Source organism: Triturus cristatus, chromosome 10 (assembly GCF_964204655.1).
Source record: "Triturus cristatus chromosome 10, aTriCri1.1, whole genome shotgun sequence".
NCBI classification, from domain to species: domain Eukaryota; kingdom Metazoa; phylum Chordata; class Amphibia; order Caudata; family Salamandridae; genus Triturus; species Triturus cristatus.
This window is the reverse complement of record NC_140593.1, coordinates 892,542,644-892,557,867: the sequence shown is the minus strand read 5'-3', so window position 1 is coordinate 892,557,867 and position 15,224 is coordinate 892,542,644. Positions and strand designations below refer to the sequence as shown.

Below are 15,224 nucleotides of genomic sequence, written 5' to 3'. Positions count from 1 at the left end.
AAAATGGCACTCGTTAAATCACTTAGTTAAAACCCTAAAAGATCTAAAAATTTACTTTGCAGAAAGTGTTACAATGGTGGCAGGCAATTTCAATTCAGACCTATCAAACGGGGAAAGGGGCAGTGAAGCATGAATACATACAAGCACAGAAAAGAACATTCCTGCAGGCAGACACTCCTCACATTCATGTGCAGACCTTAAAATATTTAATTTTCACAATACTCTAGGGCTACGTGACCTAAACGGCCTCTATTCATCTGATCGCCCTATGCAAATGATATTTATTATTGGTTGAAAACTATTCATTCTTGACTGCACATTTGGTTCCGTCTAGTTGTTTCAAGTTATACACAAAAACAAAAAATATAAGAATGGAAAGCAATCATTTGCCTCAACTTTTTGAATCAAGCCTCCCAGGTACTGAACCTAAAAACTAAAGTGCATGGGGACCTAAAAAGGCCTTGTGAGTCTGAAGAGAATTAAATGGAACGGTGAAACAATCCCAAAAAAGTCTTCTTGGCTGGAAATGCTTTTGCTTAAACAGCTAAGATCCTACTTAGATAGAGATGGTGATAAAACTCTGTCAGCATACTGCTGGTCAGAGATCAGCCATAGTGAAGGATTTAAAAAATATATATATATATTATTTCCCTCATATCACCAAAGAGCTTCTGCAATAATCGAAAAGAAAAAGCTGCATCGTCTAACTGTCAGCCCAGCGGTCACTGCAATCGCACAAGTCCATTTCCAACCTGGACCCTCACCTTTGCCAGTGAGTTGGTGTAATCACTGGGACGGATAGCCAACACCCAAAGAGCTGCACCAAATTAAGAAGTGAGACCATATAGTCGAATTAAAGCTTTTTGCTGTTCCCTGGTCTAAACAACAGATCCTAACAGCAGCCCTGACCCAATCTTCCACTGTCAGAGGCAAAAAGTCCCTCCATTCTAAACAGATTTTCCTTCTAGCGATAAGAATCAAACAGAAGAGCAACCTTCTTTGGGACCGCCTCAACAACATAGTTAGTTCTCCTTCTTCTCCTAGGAGGATACGCATTGCATTCAATTTGATCTGCTGATAAAAAATGCCTTTTAGTGCAAGTTCTATTCCACCCCAAAAGTCTCACAGGCACAAACATTCAACAACAAAAAATAGACATCGTTAGCTCCTACACAGCCACACCTCGCACATATAGGTGGGGGTTGAGGGGCAAACTTGGATCTTTTGTGTGGGGTCCAGTAAAGGCGATTAAGGGTGAAGAAATGGTTCCTCTTCAAATTAGCTGGTTTAACAGTACAGAGTCTTTGAAGAATTATCCCATGCTGACTCAATATCTCCCTCCAGGAGGGTTCCACTCCACACCGAATGGGGGGTGGTAGTATCTTTTTCTCTGCTACCAGGAATCTATCATACCACCTTGCCACCTCCTTGTTCTTAGATCTAATGTCCTAAAGGAGACGACTCTAATTCATGGTCACCCCCAATCTCTTTTTTGTATCCCCAAACCAGATGGATAATTGGATAAATTAAAATCTAGACAACTCATTGCTGGTTTTAGGCTTTAATACTTCCCAGGGGTGCACTCCCTCCAATGACACCAGATCTGACCAAGTTGAGCCACCCGCCTTTCTGAGTGGAAGACTTAAGATGTCCTTTAAACATTCTGAGTTTCCAGGGGAGTCCCAAACTGGAGCTAAAACTGAATAGTAACCAATGCCCCACCTCCTCCTGACTCTATACCAAGTATTTAAGGCAGATTTCAATACTTTTAGTCAAACCTTCTTAAAACACCTGGGAGCACCAAACTTATATAAGAAGCCCTCCACACTCCAATGCCTTACCATCTCCCCCAAATGTTTCCCCCAAGTGGAATCATCCATTTTCGCCAGAAGCATTAGATTATTTTTAAATTGGAAAGCGACGCAGTACCAATTAAAATCGGGTAAGGCAAATCCCCTTTATTCAGCTAGCGTCCAAGTTTTTTCCAAGATAGCCTAGCTCCTTTATGGGTCCAAATAAAACTCGCAACCTCCCCCTGAATTTTATCAATGCCCTGTTTGGGAAACCGAAGAGGAATAGAATTAAAAAGATAGGTTAATTTAGGAAGAATAACCATTTTTATTAAATTAACCCGTCCAATAATTGTCAGTGGGAGATTTTTCCACCTACTTAATAGACAGTCAATCTCTTTGGTGACCCTTATCAAGTTGAGCTGTGGAATTTTATCAATATCGCTCACTACTGTAATGCCCAAATATCTAAACTTGGAACTCACTCTCCACTCCCAGTCCGTGATGTTCCAACACATAACCTCGGTTTTAGCAATGTTTACTAAGTAACCAGAAAGAGAGCCAAATCCCACCAGTAATTATTTCACTCTGAATCGAGATCAGAGTGTCAGCTGTGCAGATTAATAAATTGTCAGCATAAAGCGCGATTTTACAGCTATAAGGCAGAGAACTGAATAGAACAACAGAAGAATCCAATCTCAGCTGGTGAGTGAGTGGCTCTATATAAATGTCAAAGAGGAGAGGAGATAGGGGGCAGCCCTGCCGTGTCCCTCTTAGTAATTTAAAAGTGGGGGATAATGTACCATTAAAGAAAATCCTGGCCGATGCTCCTTCATCGATCACCTTAAGTGTATTAATACATTTAGTGAGGAATCTCAGTGTGCTCAAAACCTCCAAAGGAAAGACCCAGCATACTCAGTCAAACCCCTTAGCGGCATCCAACGCTACTACGGCCAAAGGAGAAGATCATTCGTTGGCAATATCTATCGTACCAATTAACTGTTGGGTCTGTTCCTGTATGCATCTCTTGGGAATAAAACCCTTCCGATCTAAATGTATAAGCTGAGGAGCGAGCTTGGCCAGTCTCCCTGCTAAGATGCTCATAAAAGATCTTATCTGCATTAAGCAGGGAGATTGGCAGATAGAAATCTGTCCTAGTAGGAGGGTTTCAAAATAAGGACTACAGAGGCCTCTTTCCAGGATTTAGGGACCTGACCACTATGCCTACAGATTGAGTTAAACAGAGCTTCAAGGATGACATAAGCTCTTCGAGGTTATTTACTTCATTTGGTAGAGCATCAGCACCTGTGGCTTTACCCATCCGACTTTCGGTTATGCGCAAGCAAATCTCCTCCTTGGTTACTGGAGTGTCAAGAGCCTTACTACTCGCATCTATCAAATTGGGGAGCTGCAGCTTTCTCAGCCAGGCCTTAATACACTCCAAGTTTGAGGAGATTTCCTCCCCATATGAACTAGAAAAGAGACACCAAGCAGGCCTGCATATCTTCCTGCTTCCCCGAAGTGTCCCCTCTATCATTCACAACCAATTTTTCAATAAAATTCCTAGAACTGTCTGTGCGAGCCTTCCAGGCCAATAAGGCACCAGCTTTTTCCCCGTACTTAAAGATCTGCATATGTAAGAAACTGGCTCTATATATATACTACACCAAAATGAGGTATAGTGTGTATAGAGTCCAAGTGTCCCCAGAGGTAGGCAGAGGTTAAAGTTAGATAGAACCTTACTCTTGATTAGTGGTAGCTTGGTCGAGCAGTAAGGCAGTATCAGAGGACAGTGTTAAGCATTTGATGTACACACACAGTCTGCAAATTAATTCACATGCTCCAGAACTGAACTCTAGGCCAATTGTGTTTGTATAAAAAATATACTGTTTATTTTTAGAACCAAGCAAGCCTGGTACAGGTAAGCATTAAATACTTTTCAGTAATAAGTTAATGGCTATAGAACAGTTTGAAAATGTAATAGAAATTGTACTTTGTTTGACTTTCAGGGGAGCAGTAGTATGCAATACTTAGCAAATACAGTACATTGGAATGAATAGGCTTTTTCAGTAAGTTACTTTTTACGTTACTTTTCTAACTCAGTGCTAGATACCTAGATTTAGCACTGGGACATTTCCTAGAACCAGGTAAGTAATTACGTTTTGGTTATTCGCATGATTTTTAAAGAATATTTTCAGTTTTCAAAACTCCACACTTGGAAACTTTTTGGAGCAGTACATTGAAATGAATAGGCTTTTACAGTAAATTGCAGGGAAGTTACTTTTCACGTTACTTTTCTAACTCGGTGCTGGATACTTAGATTCAGCACTGGGACATTTCCTGCAAACAGGTGAGTAAACCCGTTTTGGTTATTTGTGCGATTTTTAAGGAATATTTTTAGATTTCAAAACTCAACACTTAGAAACTTTTTATAGAAAAAGTGTCAATGTTATCCCATGGAGGGAAAACAGGTTAACGGTTCTCAGGTAAGTAATCGACTGTTTGACTTAAGGTTCTGGGGTTAGACTCAGGGGTCTCCCAGGGTCAGTGATGCACTGTTGTTGCACACTCAGTGGCACTAGGGCGGCCGGGTGCAGGGTGCTGTTTTGAGGTCGGTGCCCTGTTGTTTTCAATTGAGAACCTCCGGGGCAAAGAAACACTGCAGGCTCGGGGACAAGGATCTTCCAGGTGCGACCACCACTTCGAGGGGTAAGCTGGGATGTCGTGGGTTGGTTAGGCACCGTTGGTTTGGGTACACAAGGCAGTGGGGCGTCTGGTGCAGGGGTGCCTTTTGATGTCGGATATTCTTATCAGCTCTGGTTGCGGTAGGGGGGGTCCTCTGAATTGAGGCTGCACGGGTTGTCTGGAGGATTGAGGCAGGTCAGGGGTCGCCAGATCTCGGGTCAGGATCGCCGGGGGGACCTCCTCGTGGTGTTTTTCCACTCTAGCTCGGGCCGAGTTCGGCGGGTGCAGAGTGGGCTGGATTCGCAGTCTCTGGCTGGCACCAGAAGCTGCAGTTTAAACACGTCCGGTGATAAACAGTCTGGAAAGTGAAGGCAGGCAGGTCCTCCAGGGTTTGTGAGGTTGCTGGCTGCTGGACACGCCGGGATTTCGCAGGAGCAGGTTCGAGGTGAGACCGACCTGTAGGGCTGGGACCAAGTCAGTGGGCGTCGTCCTCTTGTTAGCTCTGCACATCTCTTCGTCCTTCTTTTTTTCTTGTAGGTAGGCTGGATCTGCCTTCTTGGTTCAGGGCTGCCCCCTAAATACAGTATTTAGGGGGCGTTTTAGGGGTCTTGAGGTCAGTAGCCATGGGCTACTGACCTTAGGGTGACTACACCCTTGGTGTGCTCACCCCACGTGGGGGAGTGAGCCCAATTCCTAGTCCTGATTGGGGAGTACCTGCCAACTGCAAGATGGCGAGCACTGGAGAGTGGGCTTCACCTCGCCTCCCACACCTGAGGGGTGGAGTTGGCAGAGGTGGGCACACCTCCTGGGCTGGCTATATTTTCCCGCTCATCTTCCCGCCGAAAGGGAGGGGAGACAGGAAGGGGGCCTGCTCCTGATAGCAGGAGAGGCTGGGGGATGGCTTACAAAGGCTGCCAGGCCTGGGAATGTGTGCCATGTCGACTCTTTACTTTGTTCTGCACCAAAACACGCAGTCTGCAAAGGCAGTGTATGTGTGTGTGTGTGTAAAGGTACAGGGCCTCTAAGGGTAACACAATAAGTGCTGCAGCCCTTAGAGGTCTTCCATGGTCACAGTGCCCTGGGTACCTGTGGTACCATTTACCAGGGGCTGACCTATGGCCAGGGATGCCAATTGGGTTAGTTTTGGGGAAAGAACACAGGCCCTGTAAACCTGATTGGCAGGGACCCAGGGCAGACCAAGAAAAAGTGCATCAGTAGTCTGGCAAAAAGTAGGGGGGTTACTGCAACAGAAACCCACTTTCCTACAGTAAAGACCTGGCATTCCACTGAACTCTGCATTTTTGATTCAAATAGACCCTATATTCTAGCCTTCTATCTTCAAATTGCTTCTGCAACCTTGCCTGAACATCAGGGGGCCTCGTTCTAGCTTGGAGCACATCGCCTTTCAATGAGCCTACTTTATCCTCAAAAGCCTTTAAACTAGAACGTTCAACCCTCTTTTGAGCAGTAGACAGGCTTCGTAATTCCCCTCTGAAATAAGCCTTGAATGTTTTCCATCCAGGGGAGCAGAGCCGAGGTGGGGAAATAAAAGCAAGCATGTGGGTTGTTCTTTAAGGACAACCTCAGCCATAATGAAGGATTGAACTGAATTTCTCGCTCGAAAGTCACCGGCCCCGAGGATTATGGAACATGCTAAACTAACAACTAGATGGCACAACAAAGCACTAAAAAGCAAAAAGAAGGCCATGACAAAAGTGCAAAGGAACTCGCGCTTTTTTGCCTCTGACAAAGTCCATGGTAAAGATCTAAGGTGTGCTTATAAGAAACAGTATGTGAAGCAAAATGGCAGGTCAGTAGTAATAGGCAATGCTTGGAACAGCACACAATAATTACTTCTGGATGCTCAAGAAAGTTCTGGAACTTCATTAACCTCTTCAGTGCCCATGACGAGATAGTCTCGTCATGGAGCACGGTTGCGCTGTGCCCATGACGAGACTATCTCGTCATGGACCCCACCCACTAGTGCAACGCCAGGCACAGGAGGGGGAAAGGGCGTAGCACTGAAGGGGTTAACAAATTAATTCAAACTCAATCTCTATTAACAGTTAGCAAGGTCACCACTGAGCAATGGCAAAACCACATTAAAATCTGGACATCGACGTCTCCATGGAAGGGGCAAACACTCCACCTGCAAGATCACCAACAGAATTTAGTGTATGGGCAACCACAGACAGGGTTGCAACGGTCATCAAAACTTGTAAGTCTGACCATGCCCCTGGGCCTAAAGGCCTTCCTGCAGCACTCTTCAAACAAGATATCTCTCTTAGGGCGTAAGTGCTTAAACGTCATGGTTGCCATATGTCCACGGTCATACCAGACTCATGGCTAGACTCGATTTTACATCCCATACATAAAAAGGATTGTCAAGCAGACCCACAAAAATTACAGAATGGTAGCTATGATCGAGCATATGCGTAACTATTGCTTGAAGATCTGAAAGAATAAGAAAATGCTAAACTCATCTCCTGGTATCAGACAGGTTTACGTATAGAGGGAGGAACAACTAATTAGATAGTAGCTCTAATCTATGCTGACTTCCACACCATTCCTGGCAGCATCTCTCTGTACGCATGCTTCAGATTGTTAACCAGCATTTAATAACGTCAATGGAGCAAGCTACGTTGCTGGAGGATTCCGGATACATTATTAAGGGCGACACAGTGATTATATCAGAAGATCTGGGTAGGTGTTAAACTAAGACAAGGTTAAAATGCATCTCTGATCGAATAGAAACAAATAAAGGCCCAAAGGAGAGATCTTTGTTTAATCCCACGCTATTTCATTTTTTTTTTTTTTTTTGGAAAACCTTTATTGTGCACATTTATGCCATCTTACAACGCACATTCCCCGTCCATATGGCAAAGCAGTCAAATAAAGTGTACATTTCCAGAGATAAGAACACAGCCATTTAGCCGGCAACCCGGAGGTCCGGCGGCATTATTCAGGATGACATGCGCGCGGAAGGGGAGGTGTGTGCATTGTGAAGGGAGCAGGCGCGGAATGTTACGTATGTGCTTTTTAGTTTTAGAGGTGTCTCGGGTGCAGGTTATCAACGGTAGAGGATGGCGCTGTGATCTAGCCCACTCCACAGCTATGCCGGCTGCCACCCAGGCCCCAAGTCAGTGACCCAGCGGACGTCACCATGTCCCCAGAATGTAGAGGCCTCCGGGTGGACAAACGCCAGCAACGCGCTCAGAGTGCGGGCCGCAGCGCGGCAAGGATAACCCAGTATAGCTCACAGCTACACATATGGCAGCGCATAGAGTTGGCGAGCCTGGTATGCAGCATCATAGTCCTTATCTATCCCGTGTATGCATAGCAAGAGTATGTGCTAGGGTTAAGGTCATAAACCCAAACAGGGCTGAGGGGGAGTGAAGAGGGAGGGGGGGTGGAGATCGGTCTGCGGCAGAGCAGGAGGGTCATTGGCTGTCAGGTTGGGCTCGGCAGGACCGCGCGATGTGCGCGGGGGTTCGCAAGTCAGGAGAGGGGAACAAAAGAGACAGGGGGCCGTCAGGGCAACATATCTCAGGGATTCAGGTTATCCCCCTATCCCGGCAAGCCCCCTGGAATGTCCCAAGGAGAGTGTCCCAGAGGTGTGCGATGGGGAACTTCCGGAGCCCTGCCGTTTCCTCGCGAAGGAGCACCGCGCTCTCCGCTTGCGCCCAATTAACAAAGGAGGCTTTCCAGTGGCGTACTTGCGGGGAAACTGCTGCTTTCCAGTGCTTGGTAATCATGCGTTTGGCCGTGATAAGACCCATGTCCCAAAAGCGTAACCCACGCTATTTCATTTACATGTCTTCAACATTTACTCACATGCTTTGGAGCAAAATGCGATGCAAACTCTGTCAAAAAATAATGCTAAAACAAACAGTGATATTTACTGAAAACGCAACAAAATTGGTAAGTGGTCCTTTAAAGCATCGAACACTGGTAGGTATCCATATATTAATGACATTATGGTGGCTGCACAAGAGATGCAGCTACAACATGCAAAACATATTTCTGAAATTAAAATCACTATTGCTTGTAGGTTCAAATCTGTAGTTCTCGAGAGAACTACTGGCATGTCCCTGAGCCCTTTATTAAACGTTTTAACGGCAATGTGTTTATCTGCACTCAGGTATGGGAATGAAGCCTTTAATTGTATGTTTTCGTTGTGGCTTAATACTGCGTAAGGTAAACTAGACAGGCGTCTGTTTTGTCCTCCTACATCGACACCTCAGGTACATCTCAGGATTCAATGTTGCCTGTTAAATGCATTTCTGGCAGGCGAAGCAGCATTATTGAGGTACTGGCAAGGAAACAAATTTTCCAGACAAGGTACACTAGAAGCAATTTTATGAGAAGAGCGGACTGGCACTAAAACGAATCAAATGAGTTGAAGGGGATCTTTACCAAAGGCCCTTTAAAATAACGACATAATGTCATTGTGGAATTCAGGCCTGTCACAATCATTTTATGCAGAGAGAGGTGGAATAAATATCATTCAACAAAGATCTACTGATATGGAATAGCAGCAAAATATCTAGTGGGGTGGGAAGCTCATACATAAAATCAGGTTTACAGCCATATTTAACAGTGTCAATGAGAGAGTCTACTAAAATAGACTAATCTCAGACTGAGATTTGGTCTGCTTGATTTCAGTGAGGCAGGACTAAGTTGGAAACAAGGAACAGACCATTCTACAGGTCTCCTGTGTAACACAAAACCTAATAGGATGTCTCGCTTTCTTTGTAATTACCCAGCCTGGAAAAATGACTGCAAATTGTTCTTGAAATCAGCTTTTCTTCCGACAGAGTCAGAAAGTGCAAAGAGGTTGACAATAGTGGTTTTAACTGCAATGACAAACTACTTCTGGCAGAATTCATGAAATTCATGCTTGCAACACAGGACAGAATCCTGGCTGCATCAAGAAATCATGGCAAAAGCCAGTTGAGATAACACTGTCTTTTAGTCCACTGGTGCGTTTGTTTTAAAGTTCTACGAGCCATTATAAAACAATCATGCATGGTACCCATTTTTCCTGTGGCTACTAACTACTTTGCAATTTGTATTTTTTTAACAGAACATTCCATTTCCAAGGTTTTTCATTACAATAAGCATGAACCCATGATCACTTGAGACTTGGAGCAAAAGGATTGCTTGACTGCATCCTCCAGAGGAGCCTACCTTGTGAATTTGCTAATCCATCTGCCTGGTGACTATGGAAATGTGTTAGGGACTTCAAGTCTGACCCTGCAGGAGAAACGGATTCTGCTATCAAGAAAGAGGTAAACTTCCCTGCACAGAGCGGGAACTCCAATCATGCACTGCAGAAGCACATGGTCTAGGAAAGGAGACTATAGCTGTGCAAGAAAGGCAAAGTGCTGAGATCAACAAATCTGGTTGTCAGGCGGCCCCAGGTAGGTGGTGGTGGTGGTGGTGGTGGCTCAAGCCATCCACCGGAAAGAGAACTCAGGCGCTCAGAATGAAAAAGTGACTGTTCAGAGCTGCCTGTCTGGGTCTAACCTTGGCTGGCCTTAGCGGAGGTTTCAGGAGGTTTGGTTGGGAACGGAGGTACACAAGGTGCGATTTTCAGATGACTTGCGGTTCCTGTGGTAAAAAAGTCCAGTAGTGATTTTGCTTTAAATTAAAATTTATTGTTAATTGTTTCATACATTTTCTTGGGCCTGGCAAAATTTACTGTTTTTATCTCAAGTGAGGACTCATTAATGTTTAAATGCATTAAGTCTACCTGAAGGTTGTTTTAAGTTTCTTTAGGCAAAGGTCTTAATGTTTTAAATGTGTTAAAGTTTGACATTCTGGTTTAACAGATGTGATTTGTCAAACGCAGTAGGTCCTTGTGTAATTGGCCATGATTACCTTCTCAAAGTGTGTGGGCCTAAACGTGCTGATCGTAAAGAGTTTAGTAGGTCTGCCTAGGGCTGCTGTGGTTTTCCCTGTTAGAGCCTGCGTGCAAGCAAATTGTCAACAAGAATTTTGTAGATATTTTCAGCAGACAAGAATTATGGTGTCTGTTGCTATCTGTAGTCAATATTTATAGCAGGTAATGTGTACCCTGGTTACCTGGGACGGCTCATTTTGTTGAAGAATTAAACTGTTATTCGCACCTAGAATCTTTGGACTATTTGATATATTCTTTGCCAACTGTATACTGGGTTAATACATTTTTGGATTTTATACATAGTAATTAGCTTTGTGTGCATTCAAGTAATTTCTTTTTAAAAGTAAAAGCCCTCTTACAGATTTCTCCTTTTCAAACCCATATCACCTCCATAGGGGAGCCTTTGACTTCTGTGTCTTCCTTATTATGAAAGTCAAGTGCTGAAGGGATGTGCTTGGATTTCAATTTGGGTGACATTAATACAGGGACCCTAGGGATGCCAGTAGTAAACTAATTCAATTAATACAATGAAGGCCTAGTAGCTACTAGATGCCCTTGAGAACCCGATAAAGTGATTACAGACTTGGATTAAGAATTCATGTGTCTTTGGGATTTTCAACCAACACAATCCTTTGATGGGTGCAAGTGCATCACTTGTCTGCCTGCTTGTAGGGTCTGTTCTCTGCATGGGCAGGGATGGTGCATGAGCGCTTGAGGGCACCACAATGATGACTGATCCTTTCTTGAGAAAGTTACATTAGATCAGCGGCTCCCAAGCATTATTGAACCACAACTCACTTTTTAGAACTAAAGTTTGTGACCTATATACCTTTAATGGGCCTGAGGCAGGGCGATTTCTGAATGTAACTAAAGCATCGTGCGGTAACGTATTGTCATTTACAGACAGCACATTTTCCAATTAAATGGCCATTAACTGTGCTCACACATACAGTTTTACTGATAACACTATACAGCACAAATGATGTATGGAAATCGGGTTTCTGTGACTATTTATCATTTGTTTGATTATATCACAATCTATTTCCAACACACTTCCCAATTACAAAAAAAGTGCATTATTTTTCCTTTTCCAACTGTTGGATGCAAACAGTTAATTTACAGGAATTTGCATTCTGTTGTTTATTACAAAAAAACAACATCCTACATTGTCACATTAGTCACTGTAAGAACTCCTCTCACTTTGCAGTCAAAGAAAGAAAGCACCGAACCCCATGTTGAAAGAATAAAGCAGTCTGACATTTGACCTCTGTCTTTGACTCACACGCGAATGCGACATGTTAAACACAGACTTTAAAGGCATCTTTATTGCTCCAACTTTCGTGACCTACCAAAAATCAAGTTGCGACCCACAGTTTGGGAAACATTGCATTAAATGAATCTCGGAAAACTGCTCACCTTCAGTAAGGGAAGGAGAGGGAAGAGCTGCCCGAAGCTGCTCCAGAGGCCCACTCAAGAGTCGTAGATTGCTGATATGCAAGTTCATGGCCTTGTGCAGCTCAGTGTTGGTGAAACTGGCCTTTTCATGCACCTCCATGTACTTATCCCACTCCTTGCTGACCTCTGCTATGCCAGCTGCTGGTGGGCTTCCCTGAGTCTGAGGAAGCTGGCTTCCCAACACCTCCTGAAGCTTTTGGTCTTGCACTTCATTTTCATCCAAGATCTCTTTAATATCCTTCAGGGTTCCTTCAACATCTGTATAAACTCCTGAAAGGGCTGCAAGTAAAGAAGAAAACAGAAGAATCTGTCACTTTCCCAATGGAACCACAGAGGAAGAATGACTACACTTAATGTGGTCAATCCGTGTAAACTGGTAAAATTACACAGATCGTTCAGGGCAAGAAAACAGTCACCAAGTCTTCAATGCTTCTTATGAAAGTTAGGGGATTCAGAGCACCCATGCCCTTAGGTCTTTCACAGCAGCACAAACTTCCATGCTCTGCTCACAGGGGCACCTCTAATTTGCTCTACTTAGCTCTCGTATATCCATGTTCAAGGTCAGGTTTTTAGAAACAACAATTTGCAAGGTTAACTTGTGCCATTTCCCCACAATTTGAGATGGATTCTCTGCAAGTATGAGCTTAGAGAACACTGTAGTGATTCAGGGAACTTATTTTGAATGTCAGGGTGAAGTTGACCTAGAGTTCCACATGTTAAAAACTCTGCAAAGGACCACTGGATCAGCTATATTACTCTTTACTAAAAAAAATCCCACAATCCATTGAGAGTCAAATATCTCCCTGGTAAAGGATGGAAAGACAGAGGGACTTGTAGGAAGATATCAAACTGGATTCTAGGAGTTGGAATTATGAATATTGCTAGGTGGAAAACTAGTAAAAGACAGCAATAGTTAAACAGTACCAGCTGCACATTAGTGACGTCTTACCCTGCATGGACTGCACAAGGCTCTTTACAGTGTCTGGTCTGACGCTCAGTGCTGCACACTTCTCCATCAGAACAGGTGGAATGTGGCTGTATAGATCCAAATTATCAACCGTCTCTGGGTCTAATTGCAATGAATCCGTGAACTGACTACAGGGAGAGAAGGAATTGCAATCTGATCAGAAGATCAATGGCAAACATATGTGCAAGCATTAATTACACAATTACTGATGTTCACGAGTAGTAATCAAAGCGGCTTGCTGAACGTAAGGAGCAAAGAGAAAACCCAATCTAATTCCTTAAAAGCAAGGTTGCTTTTCCCATCCAACATGCCAATCTAACAGTCACAACTGAAGTAATTTAACCCTCAAATGAAATTTGTTTTGAAAGCATTTTTATTAGTTTTCCAATATATTGTGAATTACAGTAATAAGTTGCACTACACCTCACAGGAGAAGCTTCCAGATAAAGACAACAACTTGAAATGCAAATAACAATCCCAAATCCCCCCACCCCCAGGTAGCTAAGGAAAAGAAGATGAAAGGTATTTGAATTAACTAAAAACAGTAATGCAGCTGTGGTAGGGTTACACCAAGTCTCGGGTATAAGCCACGTGGCGTCAAGAAAGCGATTTTATTGTATTGTAGGAATTGGCCATGGCCCAGCACAAAGGAATCCACCTTATCCATATAAGTCGCCCAAGACATCGCAAACTCCTTCACACCATTTTTGGTTGGACATGACGTTCGCAATATCTGCAAACGGTTTAAATGTTCAGATCTGCGTATGTGGCCCAACGTAGGACCCTCGTAACAACCCGTACTCAAATGAGGCCAACTTACCTGATTGAGAATGGACATTCCTGCGGGATTCGTGCACCATGCATGAGGAGCTTGGGAAGTGTAGATCCCACACCTGGGTCCCCCAACAGAAGTTTCTCTCAATTATCTTCCTCATCGAACTAGAGTACCACGTGCTGGAGGTGAGCAGCCATGTAGTAAAACTCAAGGTTAGGGAGTTCAATACCCCCTTGATTCCAAGTCTGATTCACCATGGACAGACCTATACGTTTCTGTTTCGTGGCCCACAAGAGGTCCACCATGAGACTATCAAATTCCCTGAAATACCTATGAGGGAGGTCATATAGCTCACCCTGAGGTACATAAAGGCAGCATTACCGTTTATACAAGGGCCACCCGTCCCATCAGTGTCAGGGGTATGTCTTTCCAGAATCGAAAAGAGGACCGCAGAGCAGTAATTACCTGCCAATAGTCAAGAAACCTCTGCTTTGAAGTGGCTATCCATATCCCCAAGTAGCGTACGCCCTCAGAGCACAACAGCAGGGAGAGTGGGGCGAGCAACGTGGGATCCGCCGTCGCCAGTAGCTGAGATTTCCGCGCGTTGACTGAAAGACCCAATACCGTAGTGAACTGCGCCAAGGCCGCCAATAAAACCGGAACTGCTTCCGCAGGGTCCCACAGATGTACAAATGCATCATCTGCGTACAAGGAAATTGTATGTAAGGTGTCACCCACTGAGAACCCCCAGGGTTCCAATCTCAATCGCAACATTGCCGCCAGCGGCTCCATTGGCAATGCAAATAGTAATGGCGACAGAGGGCGGCCCTGTCTCATACCTCAATACAATGCAAAGGCCTTCAATACTGTGTCAACAGTCCGGACTCTGGCTCTCGGGTTGGTATAGAGCAACCTGAGCCACTGTATATACTTAGATCCAAAGTCCAGTCTAATTAGAACCTGCCAGATGTAGTTCCACAAGACAGTATCAAATGCCTGCTCTATGTCATGGAACGCTAGCGCAAAGAAACCAGTACAGGTTCCGGGGACATGTAACAGCCTGTGCAAATTATAGATGGTACTCCTGTTAGGGAGAAACCCAAATTGATCTTCGTGGACTAGGATGAGGTAGGAGGCCAGGAGACTGCTCAGCATCTTGGAATCCACATTTAACATGAAGAGAGGTCTAAATGATGACAGCTCCTCCACTGTCTTCCCTGGATTCTAGATCAGCACCATAAGCTCCGAGCGCATAGTATCCAGGAGGCATTGAAGTTGATACGCCCCAATGTACAGATCCTGCAGCTTTTCCGCCACTAAGTCAGTGTATTTGTGGTAGAAATCTGCCAGGCAGCCATCGTCCCCTAGTGTCTTGGCTGCTTTTTGGCGTCTCAAAGATGCCAGGATTTCTTCTCCTGTCAGGTCTGCCTCTAGCGCCTCCCTCTCTTACCATCCCAGACAGGGTAAGTCCAGCCCCACCAGGAAGGCCTTAAAGGTATCTTGCGGTGCCCTGTCCCTCTCTGGGTAGACTTGTTCAAGGTGAGATCGGGGCCCTGCTACCCGAACAGCCCCAGTATTCCTGAAAAGAATGATCCAAGGCCTCCCTTACCGTGGCTGCAAACAAGGGTTTGTTAATATCTCCGCCCG

The 15,224-nt window shown here is 44.5% G+C and overlaps 1 protein-coding gene across 1 annotated transcript in view; it reads right to left on the bottom strand.

The window, feature by feature from the left end:
- PTPN23 (protein tyrosine phosphatase non-receptor type 23) overlaps nucleotides 1-15,224 on the bottom strand; it is a 558,626-nt gene that overhangs the window by 247,002 nt on the left and 296,400 nt on the right. Inside the window, exons 15-16 of the mRNA XM_085628617.1 lie at nucleotides 12,785-12,930; nucleotides 11,797-12,114 (exon numbers count right to left, since the gene is read on the bottom strand). Of these exons, the coding sequence (XP_085484743.1) occupies nucleotides 11,797-12,114; nucleotides 12,785-12,930 (464 nt within the window). The remainder of the gene's footprint in view (nucleotides 1-11,796; nucleotides 12,115-12,784; nucleotides 12,931-15,224) is intronic.